Consider the following 22158-nt stretch of genomic DNA (forward strand, 5'->3'; position numbering starts at 1 on the left):
CAGGGGAAACCAGCTGGAACATGTTACTCAAGGTGGAATATGCTCAAAGGAAGAGACGGAGCTGGTGTTTCTCCCTGAAAATAGTCCTGCAATTTAACTAACCAGAAAGGTCTTTTATCCTTCTTTCCACCCTTCCACCCCCAGCTTCTCTCTGTCATCAAAGCCATTTTGTGATTAATCCAAGTGTTGTCTCCCCGAATTTTCTCCATGCACACCCATAAGAATGGGATCTGGTTATACAGAAGAGCATAAAAAGGGAATGCAGCTCACCACTTCCTTTTTTATTTTCTTTGAATTGCTTCAGCTCCTTAAAATTTGAATTATTCAAATCAAATGCTCTCTGTGCACACTGTGAGGAACTAGCTACATTTAATCTAGTTAAGTGTTTTCTGTTCATCCACAAAAGTCCCCGTTTCAGAGCAAAGTGCACAGGGGAGGGCTTTCCAGAAGGTTTAGCATCTTGATGGACAGCTTTCTGCTGCCTTCATCTCTCCAAACAGAAAAAGTGGCACATATGGCAAGGGCTGGTGGACAGATTGCACTGCAGAAAATAACGATGGTGGATAAGCAAATGTTTTACTCTTTCTTGTCTTTCTCCTCTGCTTCATCAGTGAGAAGAAAGGCGCACTAATTGTCTCCTTGCTGTGGATTTTTGACTGTTGGGGTACTACTTTAGCTTCCACTCGGTGTAAAAATCCACGTGTTACAAGGCTGATAATCAGATACTGCTTTTGTTACATTCTTTGCACTAGGAAGGAAATTTGTCTTTGGCTCTACTGGCAGGTAAGTGTGGTTTATTTTCACTCTAATTTAATTTTGCTTCTTTTTATTTATTTTTTTTCATTGCTGCAAAATCCCAGACGATATTTAGGAGCTTGAAGGAGGTTTTGTGCAGTCAGGCCTAAAAGTTGTAAATCCATGTGGTTGTTGGGCAACCTGGGAGCATCTTGAGCCCTGAGGCACTTGTCCTGCATTCTGTGGTTTCTGTGGTGGGGTGGCTTCTGACACCAGGCAGGTTTAGCCCCTAGGGACAGAACCTTCTCTTTCTACATAGGAGAAAAATTGAATGTAGCCACAAGAAAAAGGATCTTCAAACTGCAAAGGTGTCCACCACCTCTTGTGTGAAACAGGCTGGCAAATACTTGTAAGCAAGACTTGGAGTAAGGTTGGCAGCAGAGGCTGCTGTGCCCGCAGAGGAGAGGGTGCAAGCTCAAGCCCTTTCTCCTCCAGGGTGTTCAGGCTTCCTGCAGACCAGGAAGGTGGCCCAGCCATCTGAACCTGGGTGGCTCTTGTCCAGCTTGGCACGTGTGTCTTCTTCCTTTTTTCAGTGCTCCTCTTGTACAGCAGGAGTTTAACCTGTAGATGCTTAGATAGATCTTCATTAAAGGTTCATAGTTTTGTCTCCTTTTCTTTTATTCTGAGATGATTTATTTGGTGTGGCTCTCTATTTGCTATAAAGAATGGATATTTTCTTGCAGACACTGCTGTAGGATCACAATCCTCATCTTCCCTGTCTCATTCAAGACCAATTTGACTAAAGTAAAACTATTTTAATCTTCTGGTCCCAAAATAGAAGCCATTCCATTTGTGCCATAGAAAATGGCTGCAGGATAATCTTCATGTGTTTGAGCAAAACCTTCTGGCCAGTTGTTTCATCTCTGGGCACTATGTCCTTCTCTTTCCTCCTATCATCCCCTGGTGTTGAGGCAACATCATCCCTGGGTTTGAGATGCTAGTTTTGAGATGCCTCGGCAGGCATCCATGGGGCAGAGGGGGGAGCACAGGCATTCCTCCTGCCAGTCCCCCCCACCCCATCTCACACACACTGCTGTGCTGCGAGGGCCCTTAACGTCACCGTGGTAATTAAAGCCTGTAGACCCCCTGTTGCCACGGAAACGCAGCACTCCACAAATAACCAAACACAACTTATGGCCCTGTTAAATTTCCCAAACACTCCTTATTTGCCAGATTTAAGCAGGGTTTCATTTTGCAGCCTGGAAAAGACGCTGTACACTAGAAATACCCAGCTAGGGGACCATGCGGGCACATCTTTTTTAGGATACTGCCTGTGAAAACCTGCGCCTCTGAGGTGGGGAAGGAGAACCAGCACCTGTGAGCCATTGCCTTGGCTTTGATGGAGCAAAAATACAAGCACAGAGGCAAAGAAACAGTCATTGGAGAGGTGGTTTTACTGCAAGCCCGACCTTGCCTAGTTGTGGTTCAGTAGAACAAAGTCACCATTCAGGCACAATTTTATTTAGTTTGAATATAAATCTTCCAGTCATTCTGCTGAACAACTTAAAAAAACATGGAAAGGGTTGCTCACTGGTACAAAAAAATAGTTGTATTGGATAATTGGCATGTGGTGACAGTGTGGCTGCAGCATTAGCAGAAATCTGTCCTGTACTAGTTTCTGTGCCCTGCCCGTCTCTCATAGGTTTTTTCTTGGCTTCGAGCTGCCAGATGCCATTTTTTGACAACACTTTTCAGTTGTTTGCATTGTCAAAAGAGGAAGAGTCTAACAGAATTACTGTCTCTTAAACTTGGGCTAGAATTGACTTGGGGTTTGGTTATTGAAGACAGTGCAGTCTTCAGACACTGGTATAATTAACACGCGTATTGTAAAGTCAATATAAGTTCCCTGTTCTGCTTCACTTGTTTGCTGTATGGCTTTAATATTAAAGGAGAGGTTGTATCTAATGAGCTAGGTCACAGTTACTGGAAGATGTGGAATTAACAGTTTTCCCATCTAGCGCTGTGCACCAGTTATTTAGTCTCATCATGTTTTTTATTACAGTTTTTGCTATCCTTTATTCTTCCACTCGAGCTAGAGTCTGCTTTGAAAACAGTTATGAATCACCAGCACGATACTGTAATTCCTGTGAAGGATACTGGACTGGGAACTAGGAAATGATGTTTAATTGTTTCTGATGTGGTTTTAAGCAATGGATGTAGCCATTATCTCGTCTCCCTCTCCGGGAGCTTGTGTTGATCCACTGCTGGCTGCCAAGACATCTTGTTCAAAACCCTGGTGTTTGAACAGGGCAGAGGAAGAGATCATTCCTAGCTAGCTTCTGTGCTCAGGTACCCTGGCCACTGGACATTATCTCACCTGCAGCTGCTTTAAGTTACACAGCAGAAATTAAACATTGATTCAGTTGTTAGATACATTTCAGTGAAAAGTTGTCCATTCTGTTGCAGGATGTTGTTTAGCCACGGAACTGAGAGATCTGCATCCCAGCTGGTTTGGGATAAAAGGACACTAGAGTCCTGCAAAGGAGCAGGGGTGTCATTCATCAGAGAGTGTTCTGCTGTCCTTTCCTTTTGGTTGAGGAACTTGCATAGGGTAGCAGACCAAATAGGCAATTGTGTTATATTTAAGATAACTTTTAGAGTAGCTAGTAAGACACGTACTTTCCTTAGCTGTTTGCATCTGGGGCATAGTTAGATATTTTTGTAAAATTTTTAACAGTTAATGGGCTCTAAATCTCCAGGATTTTAATAAGAGAATTTAGAGACAGATTACTTAAATCTCCAAGAGCATTCTTTGCAAACTACATATTTTTATTAACTTCAAACTGAAACTAGTGTTAAATATTTGTGACTTAGGTAAAAAAATTAGCCTCATATTAAAGGGGCTAATTTACTGTTTTGCCTGTCTTTGTTTTTTGTTTGGTTTGATTTTTTTTTTTTTTTATAGTGCCCATTCAGACAGAAGGAATAAACATCCTGAAATCTGATGAAGGTATGAGGCCTGACATCTTATGCTTTTGTAAAAATGTGTCAAGCTTCTCCAAAGAATGTTAGTTGAATCCATAAATCAGAAGTAGAGGAGGCCTAAGGATAAGACTGTCTTTTTCAGTCTAAAAAAATAAAAATTTGCAGTTGAGTGTCCAGTCTTGCCCAGTTCTCAAGTGGATTGTGATTTAAAACTGGAAGCAGGGCACCACCTGCGTTGTTTGCCTGTTATAATGAAGTCCTGGGAGAATTATTTCCTAGGTAATTACATGCCTTGAATAACAGGCCTGACTGGCTCCTTCACCTTCTTTATATTTTTTATAATGCTGACTGTTTTTTCCAGTTTCCAGCTTTCCTGGGCTGATATCATCCTGTGAAACTGGTGATCTGCAGTGATAAAAGACACAGCAAATAATATAAGGGATGAATAAAGGGGGTTGAAGTAGGGTGTTATAAATGGCAGTGCTCAGGTATTGTGGATTTTAGGCATCTCGTGCTTTGGATCAGTGAACCTTAGATATAAAGTACACAAATAGACTTGTGGACTCTGTAAATGAATTGATATTTTGCATTGGGAATAGCCCGTAAGAAGTATTGGAATTCATAATTGGGCAGCTGTAGTGTATAATCAATACAAATTCTGGTGACAGGTTCCTCAGTCATGGAACAGGCTTGCCCCAAATGCAGCACAGCAGTGAAGGAAGCAGACAGCAGTGTGAAAGTGAAGAAATCTGAGTGGTTTTATTTTCATTTGTGGGTTTTGTTTTTTTTTTTGGGGGCGGTGGTAATGGGTTTGATTTTGTCTGTCTTGCTCTTAATCTTCATGTTGCAATCCACTGTTCCCCTGCAGCTCTGCTAGCAGAGAGGTGGTGGAAGTGTGGTCACGTCAGGTGCAGAAAAGGTGGTGGGGTTAGTTTCTATGGTATTTATTGATGTTTTAAGCTAACAGGGTGCTGTTGGTGCTGAGAAGTGGCTAGAGGCAGTGTCAGCCACCAGCAGCAGCAGCCTGGCCCTGTTCTGAAGGGGCACCCCCGCAGCAAGCGCGGCCGAGGGCGCTGCCCCTGCACCCGCAGCGTGACGGCGTGGGGCAGTTGTAGGCACAGCTCTGCCTGCTCCTCTCCTTCGGGGCTGAGCAAGAGAGGGTGACTGCCTGTCTTTCACTGAGGACAAACTCTTGGGGATTCAGTAACTAGGGCTTGTCTCTGGGTATACCTTTCCTAGGAAAGAAGGCTTGTCATGGGAAATTAAAGCATGGCAGTGAAAGCCTGATTGCTCAATAACTTTTCTTATTTTATTATCTTATTAAAGAATTTTTCTTCAAAATCTATAGCAAGCTATTTTTGAAAGTTTTTAACAGGCAAAAGTACTTAATTGCAGCCTTCTAAAAGAGGAGTGCAGATGTTTGACCACAATAAGTATATGGTCAAAGTATCTCATGGATCTGTTTACTATATAACGTTGCCTGGTGCTCTGTAGCAGACTGCCATGTGAGTCACATAGACTTGAAAAGACAGAAATCCTAGAAGCCTTCAAGAAGGTGACTTCAGGATGCTCACTGCCAGGGGTCCTTAACCAGAGCTCCATAACTGCAGTGCACAGGATGATCCCTAGGTTTTTCCACAGCCTTGCTGATGTAGAACTTGCTCCTCGCTTACTTGGAAAAGGAAGAAGAGTCCTGGCTATAGTCAATAGTAGGAGTGGGTCTGGTATTTGGGCAATACACTCTTAAAATGGCTTTCTCTACCCATTCTGCATGTCCCTTTCCTCTGCCCTGCCTGTTGGTATTGCAGGTACTCATAAGTACAATACGACATGCGCCACATGTTCCTCTCCTGCTTCCCTAAGTGGCAAAGTAATTTAGTAAAGTAGAAAATCAATGCAATGTTTTTCTAGAACATTTATCTTGTTTATTTTGCATTACATAAAGAACAACCATTAAACAGGTCTCATCCCTTCTGCATTAATCCAGTGGCATGAATGCAGAGCGAGAGCGGTGGTTTGAGCACGAGGGCCCCGTGCGCTGCTCTCCTTATCCGCTCTCCAATCTTTGAGCTCTTACATAATATGTTTAAGACTGGTTTTTGCATAATCTCTTTTGGGGTCTCATTTTGCATTCTTAGTCTCCGCTAACAAAGAGCTGCTATGCTCTTCCCTTGTGAAATCCTTTCCAGAAGGTGCACATTATCTACTATGAGGCAGGGCCATGATGAGCATCAATTTCCACAGCAGAATAGAAGCCTGGATTACAAATTACTATTTAATCCTTTTTGCGTCAAAGGATATAATAATCCTTGTAAAATGTGCTCTAAGTCTTGTGCTTGGCTGTGTGAGGTTAAGGGGCAAAAACCAAAACGGGGATTCTCAACAAGTAAGACATGGTGAAATGCATGTGTTCCACATGAATTTCAGAATATATTTATGACTACATTTCAGCAGCTAAAAATAAAGATGATGGGCTGGTACCTAGACTAGCAGTTTTCATTTCTCCATATGCTTGCTACCACTCTTCTGGAGTACAGTAAGTGTCTGTCATTAGTGTTGCTTGCTGAATTGCAATAAAGAATTTATGCATAAAGTAAACATTGCTCAAATTTTATTCTCCCCGCCACCACCAGTAAGAACATTTACCAAAACTAATAAATGAGGATATTTCTTAAGAATGTGAGAAAGTTTATTTTCTAAATCATCCCATTATGAGTGTCAAGCAGTGTGATTTTTGTAAGGGAGAAAAGGGTAAATAAATCTGGGAGGGGTAAAGATTCAGTGTTTGAAATTGCAGACTGATGGCTGCAGTTTCCTGACCAGGCAGCTATTTTAAGAGAGGCAAAATTTACTAACTTATAAAGTTTAAAAAATAAATCCCACAGTAACAGACTTAGAGTCTTTTGACTGACATGATTATCGTCACATGGAGTAGGCTGTAATTTTTTTAGATAAAAAGCAAAACAGGTTAGTTGTTTGGAACCAGTAGCTTCATATGATTTGTTTGTTCCATATTTTTATTACTGGCCTCTGTACTATATCAAATGTGGCATATGGGATAGAATCAGCCCCTCTTACTATGTAGCAACCCACAGAGAAAACCTGAAGGTAAGTGATGACATATATGCAATATTATTAATGGAAAGAACGGGGTAAGCGGTTTGTTGCTGTTATTTTTAATGCAATGCAATTAGACATTTAATGTGTAATATTCTACATTAACAGTCAAAATCCAAAAAAGAGAGTAGGACCGGATTAAATTCATAATCCCATATTAAAGAACACTTTTAATTCCTTGATCATGTAACCATTGTTTGACAACAGAGTGTTTTTGTGCTCGTCGCTGATTGCGCACCTCTAGTGTGACATTGCATAATGCGATGTCCTTGCTGTCACAAACTGGACATCTTGCAGGTGAAAACTGTGCAGTGCAGCAGCTGTTACAAAACCATAAAAGGTTATGTTGCAACAGTGTCCTGGGCTCAGCTGGGCTAGGGTTAATTTTCAGAAGAAGCTGGGAGGGGACACAGCCAGGATAGCCCAGCAGGACCAGCAAGGGGATATTCAATGCCAGGACATTGTGTTGTACCTTGCTTGCTTATATATTATTTCCTTAGTGTTACTGTTATTACTTTTGTTTCTTCTCTCTTCGTGTTGTTCTGTTAAACTCCCCTTATCTCAGCCCACAGGGTTTTACATTTTTCTTCTGATTCTCCTTCCCACCCCACCAGGGCAAGGGGCAGAGTGAGCAGGTAGCCACACCACAACAAAAGGGAATTGCACTTACAGGTTGTTTTGTTGCTCTCTTCTATGACAAATTTATAGAAAATAGGAGTATTGTCTCAATGTATCTAGCTGTTGTGTTTTGCTAAACTCAGAAGTCAGAAGTTCTGACAAGCTCTTTCACAATTCACGCAAAATGGATAATTTTTATTTCTTTATTTGTTGCAGAAAATGGCGCTTGACTGAAGAGCTAAAGTCACCCTGGAAGAAGTTGCTTCCCTCTGAGCTTTACGTGAGCAATCCCATGCTGTGAGGAGGAAGAGGATGAATCATCAGCCTTCATAGCTGTACAATGGGGACCACAGGTGACGACATGGCTTCAGTGGAGCAGACTGCCTCCTTGAACCCCCTGTGCTTTGAGTGTGGCCAGCAACACTGGACAAGGGAGAACCACCTCTACAACTACCAGAATGAAGTGGATGATGACTTGGTCTGCCACATTTGCCTTCAGCCCTTGTTGCAGCCATTGGACACTCCCTGTGGACACACCTTCTGCTACAAGTGCCTAAGGAACTTTCTTCAGGAGAAGGATTTCTGTCCGCTGGATCGAAAAAGACTCCATTTTAAACTCTGCAAAAAATCCAGCATTCTTGTTCATAAACTGTTAGACAAGCTCTTTGTTTTGTGCCCATTCTCTTCTGTGTGTCAGGAAGTCATGCAGCGATGTGACTTGGCGGCACATCTCAAAAACAGGTGAGTGGTGCAGATGCTTGCACTGCGTGTCCTTTACACGCTTGGTAGGCCAGTTTGGGTAGCAATAGGCGTTGGGGGCAGCAGTTGGGAGAGGGCTGGTGGTGGGTTTTAAATTCACAGTAGAAGACTGTAGGAAATGGTCAGCCTGTAACTGTGCACAACTAGAGCACTGGATCCTGTTTTGGGCATCATACCAGAAATAGTGAAGAACACTTGGAGAGAGTTGTGGGGAGAATGACATGTTTCATTAGAGGTTTCAAAAACGTCATTTAGCAGAAACAGTTAAAGAAAATAGGGATTGTTTATGTAGGGGGAAAAAAGGCTGAGAGAAGGGAAAAATGAGCAATGTGCAAACTCTGTCTGCAGAGAGGAAGGAAATGGCGCAATAGGAAGAAAGGAGACTTAGTTCAGATTTTAGGAAAAAAGTTTGTTAGTGGTCCAGCACTGGCATAGATTGCCTGGGTGGTGCTTGTGCATTCCCAGCTTTCAGAAGCATTCATGAACATGTTAAATGGGCAGAACCGATTGCCCTTTGAGGTAGGCAGATGTACAAGGTATCTCTTAAGACTCCTACGAGACCTATTTTTCTCTGTTTTAAAAACACATGTATACTGAACAGGCTGATGCTATGTCATGAGAGCAGGACGTAGTTTTTTACATTTTTTGTTTGCCTATAGAACACCTTCAGCACTCTGTTTATTTGATAGACAGACACGACTTCACACCAGTGAGAAGTTTTGGTGCAGCTTTCATGAGTGATTGTTGTATGAGAGAGATACATTCCAGTATTACCTGCACCTAAATGTTTAGGACCTTATTTTGAACCGTTAATGGTTGTATAGTTCTTCTGCTTTATGCCTTCCTGCCCTAATGTTTAAATATTAAAAAGAGGCCATGATAGGAAGAAGGAAATGAGATTATTATAAGGTTGGACCAGATGATCCTTGTCCCTTCCAACCTAGTATGCTATGATTCAATCATCAAATGCAGAGAGAATGATACTTCATAGAGTACAGACTAGTGCACTTTGTTCTTCTGGCAAAGGAACTGCCTCCATCCCATGTGTGTGGTACCCTGCTGCATGAAGATATTTTATTCTTCTCCATAAGGCAATGCCATTTTTTCTAATGGAAAAATATTACACTTGTTTTAAGGGGTATGTTTGATTTCTTTTGTTTCCCCTATAGGTTGAAGAATATTTTCAGTAAATAAACAGAGGGGTTTTAATCATTACCTATTTCATTATATGATTCATGAACAAAAACTGGGATGCACCATTTATGTTAAAGCTAAAGCAAGGTGGAATTAATGAGTCAGAGATAGAAAAATATTGTGCATATCTATGCTAACTAACTGTTCAGAGATTTATGAAATTGTAAGAGGAGTACAGTGAAAAACTACATAGAGAAGGAAATTATTTATTCAAAGAAAACGCATCTGACTTCAAAAGATCCAGTTCAGGTGAACTTCATTTGCTACCAGAAAATATGCCCTGTGTACAACTCAATGCTTTGAAAACCTATGTTCATTTTTCAGAGAGAGATTTCAGAAAAGTATGTAACTCTTCCTGCAGAAAAGCATAAAACCCAGAAGAATTAGCATTGTGCATAACTATTATATGCAGACAAAAGACACTAGAGAAATAGAAGTCAGTGTGTGAGTGGCTTTGTCAGCAGCCTTCATAAAAACAAGCATTGTGTTTGGTGACTCTTCACAAAAATGGATGGTACAAGTCCTAACTATTCTGGTCTCCTTGGTCATTGGCTGAGATGAGATCTGTGCATTTCCATGACTTCATCATGGGCTTTGTTCTTACCTGCTTTGCTTTCTTTCCATTTGATACTTTTTTTTAAAAAAAAAAATTCTTTATTTTTTAAACCAGGTTGCATGAACTTCATCAGATGCCTATTTCATGATGTTGTTTCATGGTTTGGTAGTCTTATCCATGCTAGCTCTTTGGGCAAAGACCCCTCCACATTGGTATTGAAAGCCCTGGGCCCAGAAGGAGGGACAGTGGGAGGGGGAGAGATGTCCTTTCCTGTTGCCCTCCCCAAAAGAAGGGTGGTGTTAGATGTGTGCCTCCTCTGCCTGCTCTCAGTCTGATCCAGTGACACTGGTGGCCACCCAGATGGAAAGGTTAATTTGAGATGTGCCTGGATCTACCCCGTGAACTGCCTTCCAAGTCTTGATCTTTGTCCATTTGGAGACTCTTGGAAATGAAACCAACTTCAGTGAAGAGTGACACAGCAGAGGCGATTGTTTGGCAGTCAGGTGTGGTGTGGGGGTGTGTGCAGGCACACGCCCCACACAGAAGGGGACGGGGGCAGCCACCGCCTGCCTTGGAAACAGCTTGTTGACATGAATATGTCCAGCGTTCCCTCTTCCTTCTTCCCCACATCCTGAAGGCTTCTGGGGGTCCAGAGCTTGGGAGGACCTTGGGCATGCAGGACATGCAGCAGGCTGATGGACGGTGGTGAGCCTGGAGCAGCCTGGGTTTGGCTGGCTGTTGTATCCACAGCATGAGCGTACATGTGCACAGTGTCCATGGCAGGGAGGTATAAGGACTCGAGGAGCCTTTTCTCTAGGTTTTTTTTTTCTTTTTTTTTATATCTCCACACAGTTTCCATGTTGGCAAAAGCTCTTGATGGTTTTCTCCAGGCAAGTAATATCTGGTCTGTATAGTGACTTGGGGGTGGTGAAGAACCCTAACTGCTTGTTTCCTTTATAATCCTAATAATAAACTGATTTGATTTTAATAAAAGGCAAAATGCTAGCAGTACTCCTGACACATATTTGGTTCACCTTCTGTTTTCCCACTGTCATATCCCTTACCTCCATTTTCCTTGGTTGGCATCTCTTTGAATGATATTGGGGCTGTTTACAAAAGAGCCATGTAATTTGTTTGTACACGGAACACTATGTATGCTCCCTTTAGGTACATATGAAATATTCATTCACTTAATGCACAAGGTTATTATGAAATCCAAGTGAGCTGAGTCACTAGCTTTTCCTGTTTGTCGGCTGGAAAAAAGCTTTCAGCTGCAGAAGGTTGCTCATTTTCTATTCCTTCTGTTGTCTCGGGATGCTGATATGCATTTGGGGGATATGTACAGTTTTCAATTAAGTTTATTTGCAAGCATCTGAACACCTGTAAATTATCATTGCTGACATAAACAATGGCAGCAACTGTATAGTTTGAATTTGGTTTTATATAGGTTAGTGAATCCAGTAAAATTCTACTACTGATCATTAAATGTAGGAAAGAAATGTAAAATTCAGTATTATTATAATTTCAGCACATATTAGTATAAACCAGTCTCAACAAGCCCTTACATGAGCTAGTTTGTATTTCTAAGAAATGCAGTATGGTTGGTTAGTTTTCACTGTCTTAAAAATATTCACACTCAGGTTTTCCAGGGTTGTTTTAATTGGCTCCATTTGAGCATTAAAGCTGGAAGAACATGTCATCGTCTCCACCAGGCACCTCAGAGGGCAAGCTGCTCCAGCAAAGAGATGAGAGGCATGAGACACAAACTTGATTACTTCATGGTCACTAATTGCACTCTGTGATACTGCATTGCATAAAGAAAATATCCTTGATTTATCAGCCTTTCAGTTTCATCATATTCACTTGGGAACTGTAGTTTTCAAAGTTAAACACAATGCACATACTCTAATTCAGAGGGGAAAAAAAAATATCTGAGTAATGCTGAGTTGTGCTGTTTGTCGCAGTCATTTGGTAGGTAGAGAAAATTTGTTAAATGTTAATAAAGTAGGTGCCAATTCCACTTCTAAATATCAAAGGTAAATTAATCCGAAGGAAATCTGACCAAAAAAAGTTATTGAGCTTTTCTGTATATGATTTTAATTTAGTTGATTTTTATGGCTTGTTCAGACCTGGAGAAAATCCATTGTACAAAAGCATGCTCTGAAATTCATACAGCTTTTTAACGAGAAGGTTAGGTATTGTGTTTCTCTGTTGCTTTTGAGTTTGGCTTCATTTTTCCCCTCCTGTATCTTCCTATGATAGTTTAAGTTATCATTTTGGATGGTGACATTTTTCCAAATGCTGCAGTGTTGAGGCCAACATTCAAGCCAATTTTATGTCAAGTCAAGTTTGAGCTTTATATAGGATCATATTTTCTGAAATTGAAGAAATTATTGAGATATTCACTGTCAATCAACACATTTAATATATGGATTTAGAATAACAAGTTCAGAATTAGTTCTATAGATACAGAATTTTACCCTTCAAAATCTTAACAATCCCAGTTATTTTGGTGTTCATGATAGTGCTGCTGAGTCCTGTTCTTCCCACCCAGTCCTGTGTCACGTGCAAGCACTGTCCCTACCCTGTTCTTGGTAGCACCAGGAGAAGTGAAGAGGATCTGTAGGATTTAAGCCTCTTTTCTTACACCTAAGTGAATAGGCCACAAGAGTTTCTCCGTGCCCTATGGACTCAGTTGCTGGAAAGGTGAAGGATCTTTCTGGGTTGTTCTCTGCTCTGAAGCCACCTGGCTCCCTGTAGGCTACTCAAATCATTCAGTGTCAGAGAAAGGTGCAACAAAAGACTCCTTTTTCCTGAGTCTTCTCTGATTCTCAAGCCTAGGTAACTCCTAGTGTCTCCTTTTATTTTATTTTTTTTTCTTTTTCCTGGCATTTTTTTCTTTTCCTGGCAAAATTAAAACCAAGACGTAAACATTTCACTTTGCAAATCAGCACCATGTTTTACTCTGAATTGCAGCTGTAAATCTTGCCAGAATCACTGCTTAAGGTCACTTTGCTAGCAGTTTTATGAATAATAGCAAAGGCATTTGGGTTACTTCTTTGCAGTCTTTGCTTAAATTCAGCTCCTGCTTGGAAAATTATTTAGTGCAACTGATTTGAGGCTATTTGATGTGTTTGCTTTTATTGAACTTCTACCCTGGGCAGAAGCTGATGGCATAAGTTACAATGAAATCTTTCTTTTCAGTAGTCAGTGAGCAAACATGTTTTTCGAGCCCTTACTGTTATTCCATGGAATACACTGTTAACTACATCTTAATTTTGTATGAAAGGTCTTTTTATCTGCAGGGGTGGATTGCTGCTGGTGTGCCAAGAAGTCCGTTTTTAAAAGAGAAATCCAGCAGATTTGGCTGTAAAAAAAAAAAAAAGAAACAGAAAAAAAAAAAAACCACAAACAAACAAACAAACAAAAACAAAACCAAGCAAACCCAAAACAACAACAAAGAGAACTTTTGTTCTCTGATAGATTCTAGGTAAAAGCTACACTCTGTCATCATCCAGCATGGGGCAAATGCTGGTGCTGAAGGGAGGAGAGGAGATGAGGGAACCAATGACTATAAGCAGAAGCTCATTTTATATCCCAAGAGCAACTGCCTTTTGAGTTTCCTGATAAATAATATCACTCAGTTGCTTTATCTGTTTTTTTCAGTATCTTTAGTTTTGAGCATTTTGATTCATGCAGTAAATGAAATAATTTCTGGAAATTCTAAAAAACATTCCTGCCTTCTTACTCCTAGCCAAGATGTTCTGGTGTTGCATGTAGATAGGAAATGCCTTTCCTGTAAGACACATTTCAGTCTCATTTCAGGCCTTATTTATGCAATTTGTTGTATGAGAACGGATTCTTGTACCCATAAAAACAATCTTCAATGCTCATTTTGATCCCAGGATGTCCATCTGGGTACATAACTTGTTACAAATTTTAATCCAAAATGCTCTTCATCCCTGATATTTGGCAAAAACAGTTTTAGTGAAGGTGTGCTCCTTTAGAGATTTATTGGCACTTGTTAACTGTTACAACTGTTGTATGGTTTTGCTGTTTGTGAATAATACATTCCTACTGCCAATAAAAGTCTTATGTTGCAAGTGGAAATGAAAAATCTCCCTATAAATGTGATTGAATACCAATACTGGGCTTTGCTGCTTGGAAGGTGGCATATCATGTTTAAAGACCTAGGAACTGGCATCCCATTAATTAATGTCTCCGACAGACAACTATTTTCCTGGCAGTGCAGCTGCACTAAGCCAGGCTGAAAGTCGTAGTCTGTAAAAATTACTGGTTAATATGGGGAAGAATATGTTGTGGTTTGGGGTTTTTTTCCTTTTTTACCTTGTAGAATGCTGCATAAAAGGGATACTGCTGAGCTGAGTAGGTGTGCTCAGGAGGCTGTTTACATTTCTTGATATTAGCCTTTGAAATGATAATTAAATATCATTGGCAAAAAATAAACCTTAAATCTATTTATATTTTGCATGACAACTTTCATCAGCTGCCAGGTAACAATGGGGGAATATGCTCTGTGAAAGAGGGTTGAGGAGGACCTAGCTGTCCTTGGAAGGTTTTGACAGAAAGAGGACACTTCCAGGGATGATTTTTGTTGTATCTTGGTTTGATGCAGTTAAAAAAAAAATAATTCCAAGATGTGCTTTGCCATGTTCGCCAGGTCCTTTGGGATCCACAGGCCTTGTGAGCTGTGTGAGTAAGAATCAACAGCATCCTGTCTTGGTAGAAGACAGCTAGGGAAGTATCTGGCTCACAGATGTAATCCAGTAAGGCCGTCCCAGCTCAGTGGGACTGAGTCATGGTCCTCTGACTGTCAGTTTTGAGCTATTCATTCACCTCCTCACTGAAAAGTCCCCACTCTTACAGCAGAGCAGTGCAGGGGCAGAAAGGACATGCAGCTTGGGGTGACTTTGTCCTACACTCTTGTGGGTCGGTGTGGGAGAGCACATCTGTCAGAACTCCCAGTAGATGAGAGGTTTCCTCTGCAGGAGCATTTACCCCTCGCTGTTTTGCTGCAGGAGTGAGTGATGCTGGAGATTGGTCTTCTTTTTCTCCTGTTGCCAATGCTAAGATTTGGGGAACTGTGAAGTTGGCCCATCAAGTTAAACTGAAATTTTGAGAGAAGGGATTGCATCTCTCCTTTGCTTGGCCTTTTGGGCTTCTTGGTTTGAGGTCCGCATTGTGAAATCGTTAATGACAAAAATTCTGCTGAGTTTCTCCTCTAACTGTGTGTCTCTGGCCACCAGAATAAATTGATACTGGCGAGATTGCTTAGCTGATTAGCCCCACTATGCCAAGGATTTTATGTAGTAAATATTACCTGGACAAAACAAATTAGTAGGGTTGTGTTCATCATGAAAATCAGAGGAACTTTTTCACAAAGCAAAACCTTTCAAGTCATTTTCATCTTCTGTGCTTACATTTTCTTAACTTTGAAGAGGAAGGTGACCAAAAATTGCCTTGGGGAAGGCCCCAAGAAATTATTTTTTATATGCATCATTTTGAAATGTGAATTGTCTCTAGTTTATGTATTTATGCATATTTCACAGCACATTTGGGTTACCTTATGCTGTTCTTCTAAATGGGTATATCATGACTTATATCAACCATTTTTGAGAGAGAGATAAAAATCCCCTTATGTATGTTTAATACTGGTGGAGGATCACAAAATCTACAGAGGTGTCTTTATCAACAATCTTCAGAGCTGAATAACTTTGTTAACATTTCTTCAAAATCCCTCATACCAGAACAATCTAATCATATAATTGTCAAATCCCCTTCAAAGAATGTCAGAACAGAATTGTGATTCTCAAAACATTCTGGTTTAACAAGTTAGGACATCATTAGACTTCTGCTGTCTTTTACGCTGTTAACACGTTTCTTCTCCTGTTGCAAAAAAAATCATTTCTTCTTTTGTTACAACAATCTGTCAAGTACCTAAGCAGAGAGTCCTTTCAAGAGCACGGTTCCTTTTTTTGTGACACTGCTACAGAATGAGCACCTTTAGGTGGTCAGCAGCTCCAGAAGCAGGAACTTTAAGAAGGACATCAATTACTGTAAGAAGTGACATATCAGACAGTGGCAAAGCTGTCACATGGGCAGATGTAAGATTGATGTCCACATCCAATTATCTACACATAAATGTAAGATCATTTGATAAATGAAGGCATTCTAGGAAATTTGCAACTTTTCATCCCTTCTTTGCAATAAACTGTTGTAGGTTTTTAAACAGAAGCAAAAAAATTATTGTGTTAAGCATAATGGGACCTCATAAAAAAAGAGTTTATAATGAAAAGTGCCAGATGCTGATGGAACATTGTTACATGAGGGAAAGCAAAAAATTGCATCTCTCGTGTGAAGCCATGAAGAAAAGGGGGAGGTAGGAGGAGGATGAAACATTCTACTGATTCAAGAGGAGATGATGAGCAGAGCTGTCACTTTTCCTAAACTTTTCACATGAGCTTGTAGACAAATTTTTTTTTTTCAGTATTTTAACACTTAGATTGCAATATGGGTAAAACTTTCATCTCCTTCCTCCCCTGAATGACCTCAGAAAGATGTGATGCTTCCTCCTCTTGGCTTACTAAGGAGAAAGAAGACTGCTTCAGTGAGTCTCCAAATGTGTCTTTGAATAGGGTTTCTCTTCTGTGGAATTTTATGCCAGTCCTGTTTAATCTTTTCATCCAGGTTATCTTCCAGAAGCGGGAATGTAGGTAACAGAGTAAGTCCACATTCAGAAGGTGTTACAGCACATATAGTTCATGGCCAAAAAACTACATAGTAGAAGTTTTCTAAAGGAGGAAGTACTTGGCAGTGTTGTTTCAGGGTTCTGTCTACCTGAAACATACTTTGTCCTTAAAATCCAATGTGTTTTGTATTTTTTTATGATTAGTTTAAAGCTATAGCTTTGAAGAAGAGTGATTTCAACTCACGGAGTACTCGGGCATTTTGTGCTACCAACATTGCTGCAGGCTTGAAGGATGGTATACACGTTGTCTTCACAGGTGTCCTGGGGCTTCTCATCGAAGGGTTGCTCTGGAGAGGAGGAAAACGAGCAAGCTGCAAGCAGAAGCAGAGGGGGAGAGCGGCCCTGGTGGGACAGAGCAGCCTAGCAGTTTATCTTCAGAGGCTGATCAGGGGATAGTGCCAGCCGAGCAGAGCTTCACCTCACCTGCCCTTCCTGCCTGGACGGACGAGCCCGGCATCGACAATCCGCCTTTTGAGGAGAGCACGGTAGCAGACAGTATGTCATCACTTCTCTTCTCAACTCTCTTTATCAGATGTGGGAACATTTGTGGTGTCAGAGCTTGTCTCTTGCCAACCATGAATGTGCATCTTCATTTTCTGCTCTTTTCTCTTGTGATTCCTGGAGAAATATCAGTGGGTTTTGGCTACGAGCAAGTATAAAACTGGGCTAAGGTCACAGTTAGGAAGGGAAGAAGTGTCTCCAAGTGTGTGCTAAATGCCATGCTGCTGTATCGTCGTCTGTCATCTCATGGTGCAGTAGTTTGTGTTAATCTACTGGTAGCGCTGGCCTCACAGCGAGTCAGAAGGAGTGTATTTTCTGTAAAAGTTACAAAAGCTGTTTTCTAAGATAAGATTTCTTTTCCCTTCTTCCCCTCACCCGGATCAGCGGCCTTCCCACACACGGAGTGCTGTCCCGCTCGAACAAAAAGGCAGCTGAGTAACTCCTGCGTCCATTTGCACCAAATGAGCAGTAACATCTCTAGCATCTGGGATTTTAGAGAGGAAGCACTGAGCCTTGCCACGGAGGAAGGTGGTCCTGTCCCCTTCCTTCTCTCTATTTGCCATCTTTTAGCATCCCTTTTTCCTCTTTAGTTGTCTCCATGTTTGCTTCAGAAATGGGCTCTTTTTCTTGACTCGGTAACTCGATGGCAGCTCCTAGGGCAGTTGTGAGACCAGCTAACAAAGAGGTATGACCAAGTCATACTCCGTGGGGTAAGCCCCCAAACACATTTTTATTACCTTCACCACTTGTGAATACACAAGTGATCAAATTGGAAATGAAGTCTATGAAGTAGATCATAAAGGACAGGATCCAAAGGGTTCGGAATACCCTTTTCCAAAATGTCCCATTTCAAGAAGCATGGATGCTACTAAGTTGTTAGAGAGATGTTTCTAATGAGCTAGGTGTTCCAACAAGTAGTGGAACTAACCCAGTGGCACTTGCTTAGTCTGTTGTTAAACCGTTGTCGTGTGACCTGTCTGCGTTATTCTTTGGCGATTTGCTTTGTTGAAAGTGGATTGAAGTACAAAGGATGTTAATAATCTTTCTTTTTATAAAATAATTGGCAGCAAATCAACAGCCACCTACCTTGCCTGAAGGAGAGATCACTACAATTGAAATTCATCGGTCCAATCCGTATATCGAATTAGGAATTAGCATAGTGGGTGGCAATGAAACGCCTTTGATCAACATTGTCATTCAAGAGGTTTATCGAGATGGGATCATTGCCAGAGATGGAAGACTTCTTGCTGGAGACCAAATACTTCAAGTATGGAACCTAATTACGTATTCTCTCTGCTTACTTTCCATTCACTCCTTGCAGAACTGCCTGTTAAGTGAGATGGGAGATTTTCCTTGTCAGACTATGTCGTGTAAATGTTAGCTTTGCAATTATCAGTTGGAAGGCAGATTAATATTCAGAGCAGAGCCTGTTCTAACACTTTTGGCTGCGATGCTGTATGTTGTTTGTCAGACCAGTCCCTGCAATTATTTTTCCTCTTTAGCATCTCTCATCAGTTCTTAGAATATCAGTTTATTTTTCTGTTTTTACATGTTGTGGGACTTGGTGTTTACTTCAACTTTATGCATGCTTCTTGAACCCGTGGTTCCTTCTGACTAACAAAATGTCATAATCTGTCCTATGTAAAAAGCAATTTATGGATTGTAAACCTGACTTCATCTAATCTGTTGCTTAATCTGGCTTCACTGTTGCTTTCCCATAGCCTAGGCAGTTAACCTGCAACTTTCAGTATGTGTAATAGCCAGTGATATTCTTTACTAGCCTGATTTAAAGCAAATATTTATTTTTTTAAAAAAAAGTAAACAATTAAAATTTAAGCTCGCTATGATTGAGTGTGTATTTTTGTTATGGTTTTAAGTAATTAGCCACAAACAGTGTAAAAACATAATGTTCAATTAATTTTGAAGTTTTAATTTCGTATTGGGGAGGGATTGTTTGTAGGACTCTTAAGAATGGCACTGAGTTCTACATAAACAAGGCCATCCTCCAGCTTTTTTGTTTCAGGTGAAATGATTAAAAATAGGTTGCCATCATTCCACAATGACTTCAGTAACAATGTTTGCTTTTGATCTGATAGCCTAAGATGAATCCAGAATTAGTATTGACCTTTTTTCAATTCACTTTCTTGAAAACAAGTTGATAGAAGTAGCTTAAATACTGTAGTTACCCTTGGAATGAAATTAGTTTTGACTTCAGAAAATAAGGTCCCTTTTCAGAAACGTACCTTTTTACTCTCTTGGAGTGTTAGCATAGTGGCTGGCCAAGAAAACAACTTGAGAGGTTTCCAAAATGTTGCCTTTTAAACAAGCAGTTGCTGATACTGATTGAATGCTGCCTAATTTACTTTGATACTCAAGGGCTCTCCTTGATTGTCAGAACAGGGAGCTTGAGCTCCAGTGTAGCTTTGGAAATCCTTGCTGTTTGAGCAGGTGTCAGTTACAGTTTCCAAAGCCATTAAGTGGCAATAAATTGGCTATAAGTAGGATTTATAAGCTGCAGTGACTCCTCCCTATCAGTGTGCTGGCACTGGGGCTGTCAGGTGCTAGGGCAGCATCCATCAGAGTCTTTCTGTCCTGCCAAGGGAGAGGTACAGGAGGTAAAAGCCAAACCTTTTGGAGGGTACAGTATCTTTATTGCTTTGAATTTACCTGTGCAGGTGCTGAGCTGTAGTATTAAAATGACTAGGCTCAGTCTCTGCCAGCTGTAATTAAGGGCAGAGTTAGATGCAGCTCAGCAGGCACACTTCAGTCAGGTATTTCTGAAAACATCTTCAAAGGCTTTTACGAGCATTAAAAGACAAAAAGAAAGCCAGAAAGGACTGTGAGGTGAAACTCAGCATTTTCTTGCCCAGTCAAACAAGGAGTATTACTCTTTTAAGATCCGAGGGGACAGCTTTTAGTAACAGCCACATAAAAGTGTATATTTTCTGTATGGTACAGAGAGGTGCCTGATGTTCTCAGTGCTCTACAAATTGTCCCTTTGTTGTCCTGGACTATGACTGTAATTCATGTAAAACATGGCCTAATGAGAATCTCTTTCCCCAAGAAATACTAAGGTTGTTTTGTTATGAAATCTTGAACTGTCTTGTAGAAAGAAGAACTGATTTTATTGTATATATTCTTCTGTGCCCTTTGAATGCTTCTGTATTTTATGTATTTACTTTAGCTAGCAACAGCTAAAAATAAAACTAGATTTAATTTAAAGACTCTGATGGATGAGCACTAGTGAGTTTTGCTGGTGGCAGCTCTAAGTGTTATTTCTCCTAGCTATGCCCCCTTTCCCTCTGCCCAAGGTTACAGCCTGTGTGGGAACAGCAGCCTTCTGCAGGGGTAGGTACTGGTGGGTATGGCTACACCTTCACCCTGCTGAAACCACCACGGCCAAGAGGTTTGGCATTGACCTCTTGGAGCCCCTCAGCTCAGGTATGTGATGTAAATGTGGAGGCTGTCACACATAGATTTCTGGGTCCTTTCTCTTCTTAATTTTTTTTAGTGGTAATTATTGCTATTTGGTGACAGGAAGCTGCAAGTTTGTGTTTTTTTACTGAGGTTGCAATGGGGAGCATTAAAAGGCTTAGGTAAGGCAGTGCAATATAGTCCATTTGGTTTTAGCTTCTATCTGCTGAAATTATGGGGTGGAAGTTCCTCTATCAGGGCACAACAGTATGTGTTAAGGATAAAGTCTTAGTTTAAACTTTGAACCCCTTCTTACAGAGCTAAAGCTTTTGTGCCCACTTTTTCTGATGCTCCTCTTTCTGCCAAATCTCATTGCACTGTTAATTTTTTGTTTAACTTCATAGTACAAGAAAAGACTGAGGATTACTGATCTTGATATCAGTGGCCCACATAATAAATGCTATTCTTGTTTATAGGAAGGGAAACTTTAATTTGATTTTCATTTACAACTGAATTTTGAGTGATGCAGGTTATGTCTGAGACTCTGACCTGCTTGAAGTTGATGGAAAATCTCCTAAGCTCATGCTAACACTTGAGGACCAGTACAACCACCTTTTTCTACTGTCTTAATGAACAAATTTCATTATTCTGCATTTCAAGCTTTTTTTTTTAGTTTTTCACATCACGGAAGTACTGCATATTGTTAGACGTAAGCTTTCTTCATCTTCAGAGATTTGGATGTGTTCTTTTTATAGCATTATTTTATAGTTTTAAGTGGTACTAGGTTTGACACTGAAAGCATGTACAAAGTTCTCGTCCCGGAGAACAAACAATGTAAAGATCTAAGGAAGGCAACTGTAGCAGACCAGGAGAACAACCACCCTGGACTGTGATGACAGAAGGTGTTCACTGCTAGAGAAATGTTGTCATCTTTTTGGGAAAAGGCCTCTAGTTGCACCGTCAGAGTTCTGGATTGGATATTGGGAAAGATTTCTTCACTGAAAGGGTTATCAAGCACTGGAACAGGCTGCCCAGGGAAGTGACTGAGTCACCATTCCAGAGGCATTCAAAAGACGTGTAGTCATGGTGCTCAGGACATGGTTTAGTGGTGGAATTGGCAGGGTTAGGTTAATGGTTGGACTCAACGAACTTAAGAGTCTTTTCCAACCTAGAAAGAAGTTTGTAGATGGAGCAGCCAAGGTGTGTTTGCAGTATAGGATGGAGGGGTGTGAGAGGAATCCTGGTAGGGTTGGATACATGGGTTGCTTCAAGGTTGGTTTTGCGGCGAGCGCCGAGGTCAGTTTGGAAAGGACTTCGTCTCCGTAACGGGCAAGAACGAAACACGTGAAAGCATCCTCCTGATTGGGCGGTGGCGGTTGTTTTGCAGGTCAACAGCTTCGACATCAGCAACGTGTCTCACAACCACGCCCGAGCTGTGCTGTCCCAGCCCTGCTCGGTGCTGCACCTGACGGTGCTGCGGGAGCGGCGCTTCGGCGGCCGCGCGCACGGC

At 41.0% G+C, this 22158-nt stretch overlaps 1 protein-coding gene across 1 annotated transcript; it reads left to right on the forward strand.

Annotated features, from left to right (window-relative positions):
• Positions 1 to 7795: 7795 nt before the first annotated feature.
• LOC103773175 (ligand of Numb protein X 2-like) lies at positions 7796 to 22152 on the forward strand (the record flags this gene model as incomplete). The annotated part of the gene is made up of 4 exons (XM_008940534.1): positions 7796 to 8196; positions 16990 to 17228; positions 18302 to 18501; positions 22036 to 22152. Coding segments are annotated over exons 1-4 (957 nt in total), but the record flags the coding sequence as incomplete, so codon positions are not given.
• Positions 22153 to 22158: the final 6 nt, after the last annotated feature.

The sequence above is a fragment of the Merops nubicus genome, unplaced genomic scaffold (assembly GCF_000691845.1).
Source record: "Merops nubicus isolate BGI_N331 unplaced genomic scaffold, ASM69184v1 scaffold19555, whole genome shotgun sequence".
Classification (NCBI taxonomy): Eukaryota; Metazoa; Chordata; class Aves; order Coraciiformes; family Meropidae; genus Merops; species Merops nubicus.